Below are 15,514 nucleotides of genomic sequence, written 5' to 3' on the forward strand. Positions count from 1 at the left end.
GTTGATTCGGGAAAGTGGGACGGGTGAAGGAGGGACAATGAGGTAGAGGGTCAGGGGTTAGTGAGGCCGGAAGTGAGTGCAATAAAGTTTCTCCAGGGAGGCTGGGCCCGGGGAGAAAGTTGGAGCGGCGACCTGAGGAGGCAGTGGCGTGATCCGGAACCAAATCGGCCCGCGGTGCGGTGCGGAGACTCCATGAAGCCCTGGTGAGTTGGGACATTTTTCTCCTTAGGTGACCCACTCCTCCACCCCGGAACCCCTCTCCCGGGACCCTACTTCCGGTCTTCTTTTACAAGTCCCGCCCCCTGCGACCCCCTCCCCGGAAGTCCCACCTCCCAACTTCAGGGGGCTCTCCGAACCCCGACTTATTTTCTGTTTATTGTCCCCAATCCTACCCTGTCGTCCAACTTTCCTGGAAGTCCCACCCCCAGACATGCTTCCAAACCCCTGCGTTAGTCCTTCCGATTCCCCGAAACCCCGCCTCCTCGAGACGATTCTCCGCTAACCCCTGTCTGTCAAAAGCCTAGCTCCCAAAAGGGCAGAACCCTGCTACTCAAAGAACTATTCGAATTCGTGAGGCCACGCCTCCCTAAGGGTTCCGCCCCTTTAGAAGCCTCGCCCCTTCCTTAATCCACGTCGGATCGTCCAGAAGCCTCGCCTCCTGGGAGTCTCCGGTGCACGCGTCTAGAGGGGCCACGCCCCTTCAGGAGCGTTATCCCGGTTGGACCCTTGTCATCGCCTCAGGAGCTTTGTCTTCAATCCCAGAAACTTCACCTGCTTGCGCTTCCTCGTTCCTTTTCTCTTTGGGGCCCTTGGCTTAGTTTTCCTGAGCTCTTAAGCTCAAACTGGGTAGGAAGTCAAAAGTTCCCATCTCTGACTCTGAGGAGTAAGAGATTAGAGGCAGCCCCTTTCCTCTCCCTTAGCCCGTTCCAAGGGTGGACCTACTTGAAGGGGCTGGACTTGGGGTTTGGCACGAGAGTGGGAGGGAGACTTGCTCATAGATTCCCTGCCCCACTCCCTGAGTTTCCCTTCCCAGGACCGACTCCACCCCAGAAACAGCTGTTTGTCTCATACCTGTACGACGGGAGCTGGGTAGGGCCGTGAATTTGTCGATGTGTGACATGTGGGTGTGACAGAAGAGAAAGTTTTCTACCACCTGAAGACGGTGGCTTGGAATGGGTGTAGGTAACAGTGTCCTTTTTGCTGTTTGATTTTTTTTTTTTTTTTTTTTTTTTTTAAGGGACTCTAAAGGCCCCACCACTTCTCTGGCTCTTCCCCTCCCCCAAACAGAGTTCTAGTCTGGGCATTTCTCCTGGTCCTGCTTGCCCAGCCTTCCCTGCTGGAAACATTCCTGAGGCTTTCGCCATTTCCTGCTACTTTCCGCCTATCTTGCCTCCTCCTCCCTGCTGGGCTGAGAAGCCACATGCAACTTCTTCCCCACACCCAGTCGTTCAGATTCCCAGTTGCAATCTCCTTTCTTCCTCTGTAAATTTAAAGAGCCCTACTTCCTCTCTCTTTTCTAACCATGCCCGCACCTGTTGGTCATTCCTTGTCTCTGGATTCTGCAGGCACCCGCAGAATGCCCACCTCTAAAGATGAGGATATCCTGGTGTGTGTTTGTATGTGTGTAGGGGGGACGGTGAGGCTTTGGCAGAATACTTTCCTCATTCTCTCTGTTTCTGAGTTCTGAGGCCTTAGGAAACAGAGTGATAAGATTTTCTTCTCAGGAGTGGTGCATGGAGTGGTAAAGCTCTCCTGGGTTGAGGACTATGGGGGCGGTGATAAGCACAGTATCTAACATGTTTTAATTGTCAGGGTTGTTAGTCACTGTAATCACGATAATTTGCATTTTTAAAAATATTCTGAAGTAAATTTAAAGACAGGCAATTCCGAGGTGAGCCTGGTGAGGGTATATGTGTCTTTTACTACTACTTTTTTTTGGTTGCTTTCTAACTTCCTCTGTGGCCCCCTGGAGCAGAGCTGTGGCAGGATGCTGTGGGTGGAAGGAATGAGTTTGGGACTGTTCCCTGTGTCCAGCCTCAATCCTCTTCTGGCACCCCTTTCTCATGAGCACAGATTTGTCTTCTGCCCCTCTGTCCCTTCCTGGCCACTTCTCTTGGAGAACTGTTGCACTGCCCCATCTCCTCCGGCCAGACTCTGCCCTTGGTATGAGGGGCATCATGCTCCGTGGTGGATACCTGCACTTTCCCTGGTCACTACTAAGGAGGAGGGGTATGTGTTCACCTGCAGGTCTAGGGATCTGACCTTAGTGTCAATGCCCTGGCCACGCCCCACCCCTTCTACCCTTGACAGCTTATTTGCCGTAAAAGAGGGGGGCAGAAGAGTACTTGGCTTGGGCCTCTGCTCCTTGGCATGGTAGGCACCATGCACAGAGAACAAGCCTCCACCAAACTGTCCTCTGCTCCAGCTCCTGCCTGGTGGTTCCCTGACGTGCCACCAGGTTGGACTTTATTCCTCTTACTTTAACAGCTTTGCCTTTCCTCTTAGCCCCTCCCTGCATCCACTGGGACCATGTCCTTCCTTTTCCCATTTCTTTAGCTCCCTCCACAGCTGTGATAGCCAAGGAGGCTAATGGCCCAGGCTCCCTGGGGCCACCACCCCTCTGTGGGGCAGTGGTGGGGGGTGGCTGGGGCTGGAGGCTGAGGGAATTTGAGTGTTCAACCAGGACAGGAAGGGAATTGCTGAGCTCAGGGATCCCCTCCCTTTCCCACCTCCAGCTGCCTCTGTTTCCTCCCTCAGCCTACCCCCCAACCCCCACCGCCCTCCCTCAGCTTCCTGCTCCCTTTGGCCTGCCCTGTCTGGTCTGGATTGATCCAGACCTCCTCTTATCGCCCTCCTTTCCTCCTCACTCCTCCATCCTTCCCTCCCACTCCCACTTTACTCCTCCCCCAATTACTTGTTGTTTGTACCGTAGGGTGGGGGGATCAGGCAGGGGGGCATGGATCGCTCTGCCCAGCAGCGAGAGTTCTGGGTTGGGGCAGTGTTGGGGGCTCAGCCCCTCAGAGCCTGTGAGTCAGCACTGTCCTCGGGATTGGTCTCTCCCCTTAGCTCCCCGCCCCTGGGGAGGAGCCAGGCAGCTCTAGGTCCAGCCTGTTCTCCTCTCAGCCTGAGAAGAGGCTCCACGCTGGGCGGGGATGGGGCCTGAAACTGTCTGGGTCTGAGCCGGGGAAGCCAGAGCTACTTGTCCCTCTCCCTCCCCAGGACCCTTGAGATCCCTGGGCCATAGAGGTCCGATCAGGCTAAGGGCCTGGGATGCCCCCTGCCTGGCCCCCTTGCCCTGACTGGCAGGGGGGCCAGGCTGGGCAGCAGCCTCCCTCTCACTCCAGCCATGGATCTCCTGCCCCCCAAGCCCAAGTACAACCCACTTCGGAATGAGTCTCTGTCATCGCTGGAGGAGGGGGCTTCAGGGTCCACCCCACCGGAGGAGCTGCCATCCCCATCAGCCTCATCCCTGGGGCCCATGCTACCACCTTTGCCTGGGGACGACAGTCCCACTACCCTGTGCTCCTTCTTCCCCCGGATGAGCAACCTGAAGCTGGCCAACCCAGCTGGGGGGCGCCCGGGGCCCAAGGGGGAGCCAGGAAGGGCAAACGAGGATGGGGAGGGGATCGTAGGGGCAGCCATGCTGGACTCAGGCCCCCTGCCCCTCCTCCAGGACATGAACAAGCTGAGTGGAGGCGGCGGGCGCAGGACTCGGGTGGAAGGGGGCCAGCTGGGGGGCGAGGAGTGGACTCGCCACGGGAGCTTTGTCAATAAGCCCACCCGGGGCTGGCTGCATCCCAACGACAAAGTCATGGGACCCGGGGTTTCCTACTTGGTTCGGGTGAGTGAACGTCCTCCCTCCCACTCCCTCGCGGACCTCTCCAGTTCCTCTGCTTTACTAATCTCTCTCCTTTCCCCTGCTCTTCCCCAGCACTCCCTTGGTTCTGGTGTCCTGTTTCTTAAACCTTTCTTGCCCCTTCTCCAATTCTCTAGCCTTTTCCCTTCCAGCTCTGTCTGGGGCCCCTTCCTTCTTGTGACTCCCCTACCCCCACCCCGCCAGGCTTAGCACAAAGCCCAGCACAAGCCCTTAGTAAGTGTCGGCATGAGTGACTCTTGACTATCCCCTCCGGTCTCCTCCCCGCTTTCTGGAGAGTCACTCCATCCCACCCAATGCCCATCACTCCTCCCAGATTCTCTTCCCAAGCTAGGCATGAGGTCTGCCTAGCTTGCCCTTCTCTCTTTGCCCCTCTTGTCCTGCATGTTGTGGGATATATCCATGGGCAGTGGGCAGAACTTCTTCATCTTTACTTCCCTGAGGGACCAAGGAAGGAGAAGTCCTAGGGCCCTTTGTGAAGAGGTGGGGGGAGGTGGCTTACCGGTGTCCTGTCCCTCCCCTCAGTACATGGGCTGTGTGGAGGTCCTGCAGTCAATGCGCGCCCTCGACTTCAACACCCGGACTCAGGTCACCAGGTTAGTGGGGGTTGGGGGAGGAGGGTGGCAGTCCCAGGATTCACGAGGGGTGGGGAGAATGGGTCACTTGGTGGTGGTGATGGCTTATCTTTGGGTGGTAAAGAGGGTTGAGAGAAAGTTAGGGAAATGAGTCTAAGTCTTAATGTAAAGGGGCAACTCTGACCTGGCTCCTTCTTATTATCCAGCCCCGGGAATTGTGGGGGAGGTGGCAGAGGCAGCTGGCAGCTAGAGCTGGAGTGGAAGATGGGGGTAGATGGAAGGTTGCTGCTGCCTTTGGGAAGGGGTTGGGACATTTGGTAGCTGGAAGGGGGTGGGGCCAGACCCATTGAGGCCCTAACCCAATCAGCCAGGAAGCGGCCTCTCAGTGTCATCAAATATTAAAGGCCCTTAATTCAATCCACCACGACAAAGAGCCTGGAGTGCCCCTGGAGTCTGGCCTGGCCTTCCCCTCCCCCAGCACTGTGGCAGTCCCAGCCGAGTGGGAGGCAGGCTCTGGGTCTGAGTATCCCTCTTTCCCCAGGGAGGCCATCAGTCTGGTGTGTGAGGCTGTGCCGGGTGCTAAGGGGGCAACAAGGAGGAGAAAGGTACCTGGGGTCGGTGGGGCTAGGGATGCTGGGAGATGTGGAGGAGCAGGGGGAAGGCTAGTATGGGGCAGGTGGGGAGAAGTCCGGAAGGCAGGAGTGTGGGGGTTTCCTGGTGTGGGGGGCCCCCCAGCTTCTGAGACCCTTGGGCCCTTCCCTAGCCCTGTAGCCGTCCACTCAGCTCCATTCTGGGGAGGAGTAACCTGAAATTTGCTGGAATGCCAATCACTCTGACCGTCTCCACCAGCAGCCTCAACCTCATGGCCGCAGACTGCAAACAGGTTGGTGGGGTGAGGCGGCAGGGGGGTGGCAAGAAACATCTATGGGAGGGCTAAACGAGAACTTGGTTATGAGGGCAAGGCACTGGTAGAGAAGGCCTGGGAGCAGTAGAACAGTAGGGAAGGCAGAGATGAGGAGAACATGCGTTGAGAAGCCAGAAGGATGAGACTGGGACACCAGGGTCTTGGGCCAGTGGTGGGTGGTGCCCAGTGGACTCTGAGGCTGCCTGATGCCCATCATTCCCTTCCTTCTCCATCCTCTGCTCTAACCCTCAGATCATCGCCAACCACCACATGCAGTCCATCTCGTTTGCATCCGGCGGGGACCCGGTGAGTTGGGGAATGGAGCTCAGGTGGTGGGAGGAGAGTAAGGGGCTAGGGATTGGGAGGACACTGGCAAGAGAAGCAAGCCTGCTAGGACTGAGGCAGTGTCTGAGAAAGACTGGGCTTGAAGGGGTCAGGAGTGGTGTGGGGCTGTACAGTTTAGTTAACTGGCCTCTTCTGACTCTTTCCACCCCAGGACACAGCCGAATATGTCGCCTATGTTGCCAAAGACCCAGTGAATCAGAGAGGTGAGGTGTGAATGGGGAGCACTGGGTGGGGCTGGCTGTCCAAGGGGCAGGTGAGCAGGACCCAGGGGGCCCTCATGCCAAGGACAGAGGCCGAGGGCCCCGTCTGCGCCTCCTCCCAGCCACACAGTCCCCCCACCGCCCAGCTCCCTAATAGCCTCTGCTGCGCCCCCAGCCTGCCACATCCTGGAGTGTCCCGAAGGGCTCGCTCAGGACGTCATCAGCACCATCGGCCAGGCCTTCGAGCTGCGCTTCAAACAGTACCTCAGGAACCCGCCCAGGCTCGTTACCCCCCATGACAGGTGCGTGGGCGAGGCGGTGGGGGGGTGGGCAGCCCCCTCCTGGGGGCCCCAGGCCAGAACTGGAAAAGGAGGCCTGCTCTTCCCACACTCCAGCTCAGAAAAGGGCAGGGAAGGAAATAACCTGAGTGCCCCTGCTTCCTGCTATTCTTAAGTTTCCTGTGGCCGGCAGGAAGGTGTTCCGTGGCCCTGCCCGCTGCAGGGCCAGCTCTTCCCGTCGGGTGCCCGTGGCGGAGCTGCAGTGCAGGACATCCAGCTCTTCCCTGGCTAGATGGGCTTCTCTTTTCCCAGCCGTCTCGTTTCTGGTCTGTCCTTTTGTGCTTCTCTCCGTATGTAGTTTAGTTCTTCACATTCTTGCCTCTAGAAGCCATCGAGAATTTGGGTGAGGGAGGATGGCTCTTTCCTGAGATGGTCACATTTCCCACCTCAGACCAGTAGGATTGAGTGTTTAGAGGAGGTGTTATAATATTCTGGAGCACCCCCTCCCTGGTCCTTGGTGCTCCCGCTCCCTCTTGGGAGACCGCATGACGACCAAGGGCATGATGTTAAGGCCAAATCTGACTTAACATTCTGCTCCACCAGTAGTAGTGCTTGTTCAGTCGCTAAGTTGTGTCCAGCTCTTTGTGACCCCATGGACTGCAGCACGCCAGGCTTCCCTGTCCTCCACTGTCTCCCGAAGTTCGCTCAAACTCATATCCATCTAGTTGGTGATGCCATCCGACCATTTCTTAGTTGTGTGACCAAAATCTTTTTATCCCTGATGATCATTTTCCTCACCTAAAAAACTGGAGAAGGAAACAGTATCTGCTTTATCAGTTGTCCAGGGAATGAAATGATTATATGTGAAACACCCAGCCTCAGGCCTACCCCTCAGGGAATGCCCAATATGTGACCGCTATTCTGATCTCCCTCCGTCCTCCCATCCATGCTCCTTTCTCCCTCCTGTCTCTCTCAGGATGGCTGGCTTTGATGGCTCAGCTTGGGATGAGGAGGAGGAAGAGCCCCCTGACCATCAGTACTATAATGACTTCCCGGGGAAGGAACCACCTCTTGGGGGTGTGGTGGACATGAGGCTTCGGGAAGGAGCCCTCCCAGGGGCTGCTCGACCCACTCCACCCAGTGCTCAGACCCCCAGCCACCTGGGAGCCACGCTGGTAAGTTGCTTGGATGGAGGCGGGCGGGGCTTGGATGGGAGCAGCTGGTTAGGGCCTCTGGCCTCACTCTGTCTTGGTCCCTTCAGCCTGTGGGGCAGCCTGCTGGGGGAGACCCAGAAGCCCGCAAACAGATGCCGCCCCCACCACCCTGCTCAGGTATGAAGGGAACTGAGGGGGCAGAGCGGGGACTGAGAAGCGGGGGGCGGGGGTGGCACTCTAAAGCCTCCGTTTCCTCAGCAGGCAGAGAGCTCTTTGATGACCCCTCCTATGTCAACGTCCAGAACCTAGACAAGGCCCGGCAAGCAGGGGCTGGGGCCGGGCCCCCCAATCCTGCCATCAATGGCAGTGCACCCCGAGACCTCTTTGACATGAGTGAGTGTGCCTGTCGCCTTTCTGTGTCTCTGTCTTCCCACTTGGTTCCTCCTCTTCTCCTGCCTCTCTGCTCTTTCCTTCTTGGCCTCCCCTCCCTAAAGGCCTGGGTCCTGAGCATAGGGTTGTGTCAGCTGCCTCTCCTAGCCCTCTCTCTGTATCCCCAGAGCCCTTTGAAGATGCCTTGCGAATGCCTCCACCTCCCCAGTCAATAGCCATGGCTGAGCAGCTCCGAGGGGAGCCCTGGTTCCACGGGAAGCTGAGCCGGCGAGAGGCCGAGGCACTGCTACAAGTCAACGGGGACTTCCTGGTGCGGGAAAGCACGACCACGCCGGGCCAGTACGTGCTCACCGGCCTGCAGAGTGGGCAGCCAAAGCACCTGCTCCTGGTGGACCCTGAGGGTGTGGTGAGTGTGGCAGGGGTGTAGGTGAGCACGGCAGAAAGGAAGGTCCAGTATCCTACCTGTGGCTCTGTTCCTGCCTCACTGCTTCCTAGACTTTTGTCTGCTGGGCACCTCTGTCTGGGCCTACCCTGTTCTCAAGGTGTCTGGCATCTCCCTCGTCTAGTGGTTTAGGGTTCCTTCCCTTCTCACATCCCTCACCTGAGCTGTATTCCCTTCAGTCCTTGCCAGTCCCCAAACCTTATGCCCTCGAGAGCTAGAAAGTGGTCATCTTACTAGTCCCTCTTTTGACAAATAAGGAAACCATCCTTCAGAAGTTGTAGTGCTCTTTGTCAGATGTCTGGAGGCTAAATATCCCAAAACTTTTCACAAGATGAGCCAGGGGCCTCCCCAGCTCCTCCAGACTCAGGGATCAGACCAGAGTCCTGTCTCCTGTCTGCACTGCCTCCTGCCCCTCATAACTTTGGTCTTGTTTCTACAGCAATCTCAGCCTCCTTTGCGTGTCTCTTTTTGTACTATGTATCCTCTTCTGAGACATATCACCTTCCTCCAGGTCAAGGAAGGAGTAGCTAGCCTTCAGTTTCACGACTTCTGGGCTGATGTCTGTTCTGCCTTTTCCCAGTTCACTGACTTGCCCATTCCCACAGCTGTCTCCAGCTTCTCTTTCTAGAGAAGCCTCAATGATCAGGACCGAGGGCCCTCCCTCTGCTGCCATCTTTTTCTCCTGCCTCAACCCTCTTGAATATCACAGCTTCCTCGGCCTTGGAAATAGGCTTTATCTGACCCTTCACCTGAATTGACCTTTTCCTTTCCCACTCCCCAGGTTCGGACAAAGGATCACCGCTTTGAAAGTGTCAGTCACCTCATCAGCTACCACATGGACAATCACTTGCCCATCATCTCTGCGGGCAGCGAACTGTGTCTCCAGCAGCCTGTGGAGCGGAAACTGTGACCTGTCCCAGTGCTCTCTCTCAGAAGATGCCCTGCGGTCCCTTCCACCCTGTTCCCTGACTCTTAGGACCTCACTTGGGAGTGTTCATGGGCTTGGCCTTGTGTAGGACGGGATACTGTGGACACTGGGTTCAGCATGCAGCTGAGAGAGAGGGTTTGAGTCAGGAACCAGGGGTAGGGTCCTGCTTCTCCCCAGACCTCACCAAAGTATTAATGTACAGAGTGGCCTCCTTCCCTGGGCCTTGCCTGTGCCAACTCGATACCCCCTTCCCCAAGGTGGGTGCTGGAGGCCTGGGCAGGATGCCTCCTGGTGATGGAAGATGTTCTGTGGTGATAGGCCCTGCGGAGCAATCACCCTTCCAGGGAAGGGGAACTGAATCATACCTTTCGTCTACCCCTGGGCTCAGGGTACCCCAGACTCCTCTCAACAACCCTCCCTCCCAGCGTTTAAACTTTGTGCCTTTGACCATCTCCTAGGTCTGAAGATATTTTATGCAAAGAGTTCTTGGGCCCCTGAAGTCAAGGATGGGGGTGCTGACAGCTTCTTGGCTTCTGGGACCCGGGCCTGTCCTTGCTCAGCACCTCCTTCAGTTCAGGTGGGGCAAACAGGCGGGAGTAGCAGCTGCCCCTCTTCCTGGGATATGCAGCCCTTAGAGACTGCTTCAGAGCCCCGCTCTCAGCCAGGGGGAGATGGGCCCCTCCTTGCTCAGTGCCTCCTGGCCGGGGCCCCTCACCCAGGGCTCTGTATATACATTTCGTAAGCCCACCCCTCCCATGTTGCATGCATGTTATACTCTACAGCCAAAGTTCAGCCCTTCCTCCTGGCCTCTGTCCTGCCTCCCCCTGCAGGGGTGGTGGGGGGATGACGGAGCTGTCATCCCAGCAGGAATTTGTAGAGGTGGGAACAGGGGCATTGAGACTTTAAAGCAGTAGACAATCCCCAGATACCATCGGTAGGTTTGGAACTGCGTTTATTTTTTATTTTATATGCGTATATTTTAGGGCTGTAGATTTACTTTCCTAATTTGATTTCCATAGCTTATTCCTGAGCACAAAATGATAATAATCGATGACATTTATACATCACCTCTTTGACTTTTTCAAAGCCCTTTTACGACTATTGGCATTTTCCTCACCCCGGCCTGTGGGGCAGTTGGAACCGGTAGCATTATCTTTTCTACCAGAGAGACCCAAAGAAGTGGAGTGTAAGCTAGGACTAGAGAAACTTGGCCCTCCCACCGCGAGGCGGGGAGGAAGTTTGGCTGTTAGTTTCACACGAGGCAGGGGGTCGCGGTTATTGAATCCCTTCTCCCTTCTCCAGGCCGCGCCCTGCAGCAGCAACAGAGGAGCCGGTCCTGCTCTGTCTTTAGGCCTTGTAGATAAGGGAGAATGGACTATCTAAATCCTTGCCTCCCTTTTTTTCTTTTCTTTTTTTTTTTGGATGTTTTCACGGGTCTCACTTATACCAAAGGGAAAAGAATCATTAAAGTCCATATTTCTTCTACCTCGGCCTCTAGGTCTCTGTCTCAGCTTATTGTTAGCTCTGGGCGCCCCCCACGGCAGGAGGGGAGGCAGGAGGCCGGACTCGGACGCGGCCTCACCTGGACTCGCTTGGGTCGGGCTCGAGTGAGAACTTAGGGATTCGCGTAGGAGGGTGCGGCGCGGTGGGGCGTGCGGGGCCACCATCCCAGGGGATGTTCGTGTCTGCAGCGGGGACCGAGGCGGGGTGGGATCGCGGACGGCATGACCCCAGGCGGCTCGGGCCAGCGTGCACCCCTGCGGGGGCCCCTCGGCCCGGGATGGTACGGCCCAGCCGCAGGGCCTCGGCTGCCGTCTTCCCTAGCCAGCCGGCGCGCAGCGCTCCCGGGCTGGAGACGGCCTCCCCCAGGCTTGCACCTTGGTACGGCCCAACCCGCCCAGCGCTCGGGGGAGGGTCTGGCCCGGGCCTCGCTCCCCCTCCTCGCCGAGCGCAGTGGTGGCTGCCACGCCGAATTCCGCTTCCTGTGGCTGCGGCCGCTGGCGGGCGGTGAGGCCGGGAGAGCGTGCAGTTGGCACCGCGGCTCCGCACCCCCGCCTCGCCGCACCTCGGGCTTGCTGCCGCGCGGGGGCCTGCGCCGCCCCTGCCTTCCCTTCTGGGCCATGGTGCAACCCCAGGGCGCGTCTGTCCCCCGCCGCTGCTGACCCGGGTCCCCCACTCCATGGCCGCCTCGGCGCCGCCCCCACCGGACAAGCTGGAGGGAGGTGGCGGCCCCGCACCGCCCCCTGCGCCGCCCAGCACCGGGAGAAAACAGGGCAAGGCCGGTGAGAACGCGGAGGGGGCTGGGGCTGGCGAGGCTCAGAACTCTCGGACCTTGGAGGGAGGGCTGGTGGGCTGGGGAGGTGGCGGTTCTCAGGCTGAGGGCCCCGAAGAGGGGAGGCTCAGTGGAAAGGATAGGTGGGTGAAGCCCTCCAGGAGTTGGGGACGAGGGGTCATGACTGCCGATCCTAGAGTTTGGGGCACCTGGAATGAAGGAGCCACTTGGGAGTCTGAGGCTATCGAGAGATGGGGACGTCTCTCATTTAAAGGAAAAGGCAGCTGAGAGTGCAGCATCCCATTTATTCTTCATAGTGTACCTTTGTTAGTATTTAACAAAGTAGATACTAAGTAAATAAACAAGAGTATAGTGAAGTTAGGAGAGTCTCCTGGATCATCATGGTTGGGAGAAAGGATGTTGGGGAAACCTCAGGGAAACTTGTTTGTGTCTGCCTTCTACTACCTTTCCAGGTCTGCAAATGAAGAGCCCAGAAAAGAAGCGAAGGAAGTCAAATACTCAGGTGAATGGTGGTTGGTTGTGGGGGTAATTTCTGGTAGCCCCTTCGGGTTCTCTGTTCTGCCACCCCGATGTCTTCATCTTGCATCAGCTGCAGGGAGAAGAGAAAGTTGTCTTTCTTATTCCTTTTCTGGTCCTTTCCTTCAGCTTTATAACATTTTGGGAGTAGGGTGGGGATGAGATGATTTGACCAGAGATTTTATCAGCGGGGATTAGAGTCGTCCTCTCCCCTTTTTGTCCTGCTCTGGTTCCCCCACGATGATAACAGCTATCACTTGCTGAACCTTTTCTAAGTACCAGGGATTGTGCTAAAAGGCTTCCACAGTTTTGGGAGATAGGCATTGTCACAGTTTTACAGATGAGAAACCTGAGGCTTAACCATGTTCCATGCCTGCTCCAGGGCTTTGAGGTTACTCAGTGTCAGAACGAGGATTCCAGTTTAGTTCTGCCTGTTTTCAAAACAGTGACTGCACCTTGCAGGTTGTGCTCTCCATTCTGTTTTGTTGTTACACTCTAAGATCCATCTGAACTGGCCGGGACCAGCCTCTAAAACTGTGTACTGTGTTTCTGGTGCTCTCTTGGTTTAGCTCTGGGTCTCCCTCCATGATCCTCTTTCCCTCATCTTTTTCCCCCAGGGCCCTGCGTACTCGCACCTGACGGAGTTTGCACCACCCCCAACTCCCATGGTGGACCACCTGGTTGCATCCAACCCTTTTGAGGATGACTTCGGAGCCCCTAAGGTGGGGGGCGCAGCCCCTCCATTCCTTGGCAGTCCCGTCCCCTTTGGGGGCTTCCGTGTCCAGGGGGGCATGGCAGGTCAGGTACCCCCAGGATATGGCACTGGGGGTGGAGGAGGTCCTCAGCCTCTTCGTCGACAGCCACCCCCTTTCCCTCCCAGCCCCATGGGCCCTGCTTTCAACATGCCCCCCCAGGGCCCTGGCTATCCACCCCCAGGTAACATGAATTTTCCCAGCCAACCCTTCAACCAGCCTCTGGGTCAGAACTTTAGCCCACCTGGTGGGCAGATGATGCCAGGCCCAGTGGGGGGATTTGGCCCCATGATCTCACCCACCATGGGACAACCTCCCAGAGGGGAGCTGGGCCCCCCTTCTCTCCCCCAACGCTTTGCCCAGCCAGGGGCCCCTTTTGGCCCTTCTCCTCTCCAGAGACCTGGTCAGGGGCTCCCCAGCTTGCCTCCCAACACAAGTCCCTTCCCTGGTCCGGACCCTGGCTTTCCTGGCCCTGGTGGTGAGGATGGGGGGAAGCCTTTAAATCCTCCTGCGCCCACTGCTTTTCCCCAGGAGCCCCACTCGGGCTCCCCGGCTGCTGCTGTTAATGGGAATCAGCCCAGTTTTCCTCCAAACAGCAGTGGGCGGGGTGGGGGCACTCCAGATGCAAACAGCCTGGCACCCCCTGGAAAGGCAGGTGGGGGCTCAGGACCCCAGCCTCCCCCAGGCCTGGTGTATCCATGTGGTGCCTGTCGGAGTGAGGTGAATGACGACCAAGATGCCATTCTCTGTGAGGCCTCCTGCCAGAAGTGGTTCCACCGTGAGTGCACGGGCATGACTGAGAGCGCCTATGGGCTGCTGACCACCGAGGCCTCTGCTGTCTGGGCCTGCGATCTCTGCCTCAAGACCAAGGAGATTCAGTCTGTCTACATCCGCGAGGGCATGGGGCAGCTGGTGGCCGCTAACGATGGGTGATGCTGGCGAGGGGCCCAGGGAAGTGCACATGTTCCTCCCTGCTCTTCCAGGGTGATTGCCTTCTTGTCTGGCTCTTGGTCCTGGTTTCCATCGGCTTCCCATCCCCATGGGGCAGAAACCCAGTGGCTCCTGGGGGCAGAAAAAGGAACTGAGGTGGGCAGGCAGAAGAGCCTGTATCTCTCACTCGTGTGGAAACTTACGCATTGAGATCTACAGAGGTTCAGGAAACCAAAGCCCTCCCAAGCAGAGCCACTTTTGGTGGCTATCTCTGGAAACCTAGGGGTATGGCTGCAAGAGGAAAGAGGCTGGAGGAAGATCCGAAGGGCAGGGGTGTCCCCTCTACAGATGATGGATGCCCCCAACACCTGTGCCTAACATGCCTCTCTAGCTCCACAGCTCCAGCCTTAGTGTTTGGAGTCCAGTATTAAAGGTTTCTGGCCAGAAGAGTTGGGGTCTCTTCCCATCTCTGCGGTAGCCCTTTCATGGGCTCTGGGAGATAGCTTTAGGGAATAAATGGAGATTTTCCCCTTTTCCTACCTTCCCCTTGTCTCCTTCACCTGTCCAACTCGTCCCCCTTCAGAAACCAAATAGCTTGAAGAAGCAGGAGAGTACGTGGCTATGGCAGTTCTTGGTGATCTGGGGCTTGGAGACAGTAGGTAAGATGCTGTCAGGACATATCTCCCTCATACCAAAGTCACTGGTCCTTTCTCAGCCTCTCTTGTGCTTTTTCCCTAATGACCATGTTTTTGCCAAAAATTGGGATGTGTGGTCTGACAGACCAGAATATTTGACATTCGGACTGTCCTGGAAGCCCAGATTCTGTGGTTATACACCCCTCCTCTCCGCCTAAGCGCTGGTCTTGAACTTCTGGCCTCGAGTTCCCTGCCTTGCTGGAAGGAAAGCTTGAAAAGGCGCAGAGCCCTTATACCTCATTTTTTCTCCTGATAAAAGGATTCCTGTCAGAGCCTGTGGGGAGTCTGGAGGACCCTCATTGCTGCGGTACTAGAATGCAGTCCAGAGCCTGGATGGTTTTGCTCCCCTCTCTTCCTGCTGTTCTATCTTCTCTGGCCTGGTGATCGAGCTGTTCTCATCCTTCTCAGCCAAAATCCGTGCCAGGGCGTTATTTTTTATGTTTTAAGCACTGCCTGCCAGAGATGGGCCTGGGGCCCCACAAGGAGCCCCTCACAGCTGCACGCTTTTCCCTACAGCTCTTCCCTACAGCTCCCGCACACATTCCTCAAGTTGGGTGGGGAAGGCAGGCTAGGGGTGTGGCCCTGAGAGGGGCTGGTGGTCCTCTGCCCCCACTTCTCCTGGGACCTTATACGTGTGAAGAGAAGACAGGTATACTGCAGAACTCTTGCCTTCCCTGGGTGGAGCATGCAGCCTTCCCGGCTGTGCGACAGAAGGGAGTGGCCTCTGGGCTTCTCTTCCAGTGTTCCTGCCATCCAACAGCAGAGATGGCAACCCCCTCACTGCTCAACTTTGTGTTGTGTTTGTGGTTCTGTTTGCCCCTCTTTTTATCTGTTGATGTTTTTGTGGTCTCCCCCCCTCACCCGCCCTGCATTTTGTAAGATGGCTCCTGGCCAGGGATGGGGTGGGGGGCGGTGTCTGGTCAGTCCCTCCCTCTCATGCCACTGCTTTTTGGAAGAAAGGGGGGCGGCAGAGATGGGAAAGTTTTGTATGGTTGGATTAATAAAATGACTTGGAAGATCCACACCCGGACTCCTTGGTGTTGGTGTGCACAAGGTTGGAATGAGTCAGTCACTGCTGGTGAGGATGGTTGGGGGGTGAGGACAGGGAACCCCCAGGGTCTCTGGAAGTGGCGATAGCAGGAAGAGTCAGGCCCCTGACCTGACCTAATACAAGCTGTGGAGCCTGGGGAGGCCTCTTTGCTCCACCGCTCCCTGTTTCCCTGCTGTGAGAAACAAGT

At 56.9% G+C, this 15,514-nt stretch overlaps 2 protein-coding genes across 7 annotated transcripts; both read left to right on the plus strand.

The window, feature by feature from the left end:
- The first annotated feature begins 47 nt into the window (after window positions 1-47).
- Window positions 48-10,583, plus strand: SHC1 (SHC adaptor protein 1). 6 transcript variants are annotated; one of them, XM_061120680.1, is made up of 14 exons: window positions 51-203; window positions 1,034-1,182; window positions 3,674-3,841; window positions 4,400-4,470; window positions 4,991-5,054; window positions 5,213-5,332; window positions 5,606-5,659; window positions 5,850-5,901; window positions 6,074-6,200; window positions 7,153-7,351; window positions 7,438-7,507; window positions 7,589-7,723; window positions 7,888-8,126; window positions 8,944-10,583. In XM_061120680.1, the coding sequence occupies exons 3-14, from the start codon at window positions 3,677-3,679 to the stop codon at window positions 9,070-9,072; spliced, it is 1,425 nt and encodes a 474-aa protein (XP_060976663.1). In that variant the 5' UTR covers window positions 51-203; window positions 1,034-1,182; window positions 3,674-3,676; the 3' UTR covers window positions 9,073-10,583. The 6 variants fall into 6 exon arrangements, with proteins under 6 accessions (XP_060976662.1, XP_060976663.1, XP_060976659.1 ...); XM_061120676.1 differs by having other exon boundaries at window positions 1,034-1,178; XM_061120677.1 differs by having other exon boundaries at window positions 65-203; window positions 1,021-1,178.
- A 536-nt stretch (window positions 10,584-11,119) lies between these two features.
- PYGO2 (pygopus family PHD finger 2) lies at window positions 11,120-15,300 on the plus strand. The gene is made up of 3 exons (XM_061120681.1): window positions 11,120-11,372; window positions 11,836-11,885; window positions 12,517-15,300. Exons 1-3 carry the CDS (start codon window positions 11,270-11,272, stop codon window positions 13,582-13,584), a joined length of 1,221 nt encoding a protein of 406 aa, XP_060976664.1. The 5' UTR covers window positions 11,120-11,269; the 3' UTR covers window positions 13,585-15,300.
- The last annotated feature ends 214 nt before the right edge of the window (window positions 15,301-15,514 follow it).

The sequence above is a fragment of the Dama dama genome, chromosome 20, assembly GCF_033118175.1.
Source record: "Dama dama isolate Ldn47 chromosome 20, ASM3311817v1, whole genome shotgun sequence".
Classification (NCBI taxonomy): Eukaryota; Metazoa; Chordata; class Mammalia; order Artiodactyla; family Cervidae; genus Dama; species Dama dama.

What these genes read in the sequence shown, in the direction of transcription:
- SHC1 (XM_061120674.1), top strand. Translation starts at nt 3,347, where the DNA reads ATGGATCTCCTGCCCCCCAAGCCCAAGTACAACCCACTTCGGAATGAG. An exon ending in GCCACCTGGGAGCCACGCTG is followed by an intron (nt 7,352 to 7,437) that starts GTAAGTTGCTTG and finishes TGGTCCCTTCAG; the next exon opens with CCTGTGGGGCAGCCTGCTGG. An exon ending in TGGTGGACCCTGAGGGTGTG is followed by an intron (nt 8,127 to 8,943) that starts GTGAGTGTGGCA and finishes CCCACTCCCCAG; the next exon opens with GTTCGGACAAAGGATCACCG.
- PYGO2 (XM_061120681.1), top strand. Translation starts at nt 11,270, where the DNA reads ATGGCCGCCTCGGCGCCGCCCCCACCGGACAAGCTGGAGGGAGGTGGC. An exon ending in GAGAAAACAGGGCAAGGCCG is followed by an intron (nt 11,373 to 11,835) that starts GTGAGAACGCGG and finishes CTACCTTTCCAG; the next exon opens with GTCTGCAAATGAAGAGCCCA. An exon ending in GAAGGAAGTCAAATACTCAG is followed by an intron (nt 11,886 to 12,516) that starts GTGAATGGTGGT and finishes TTTTTCCCCCAG; the next exon opens with GGCCCTGCGTACTCGCACCT.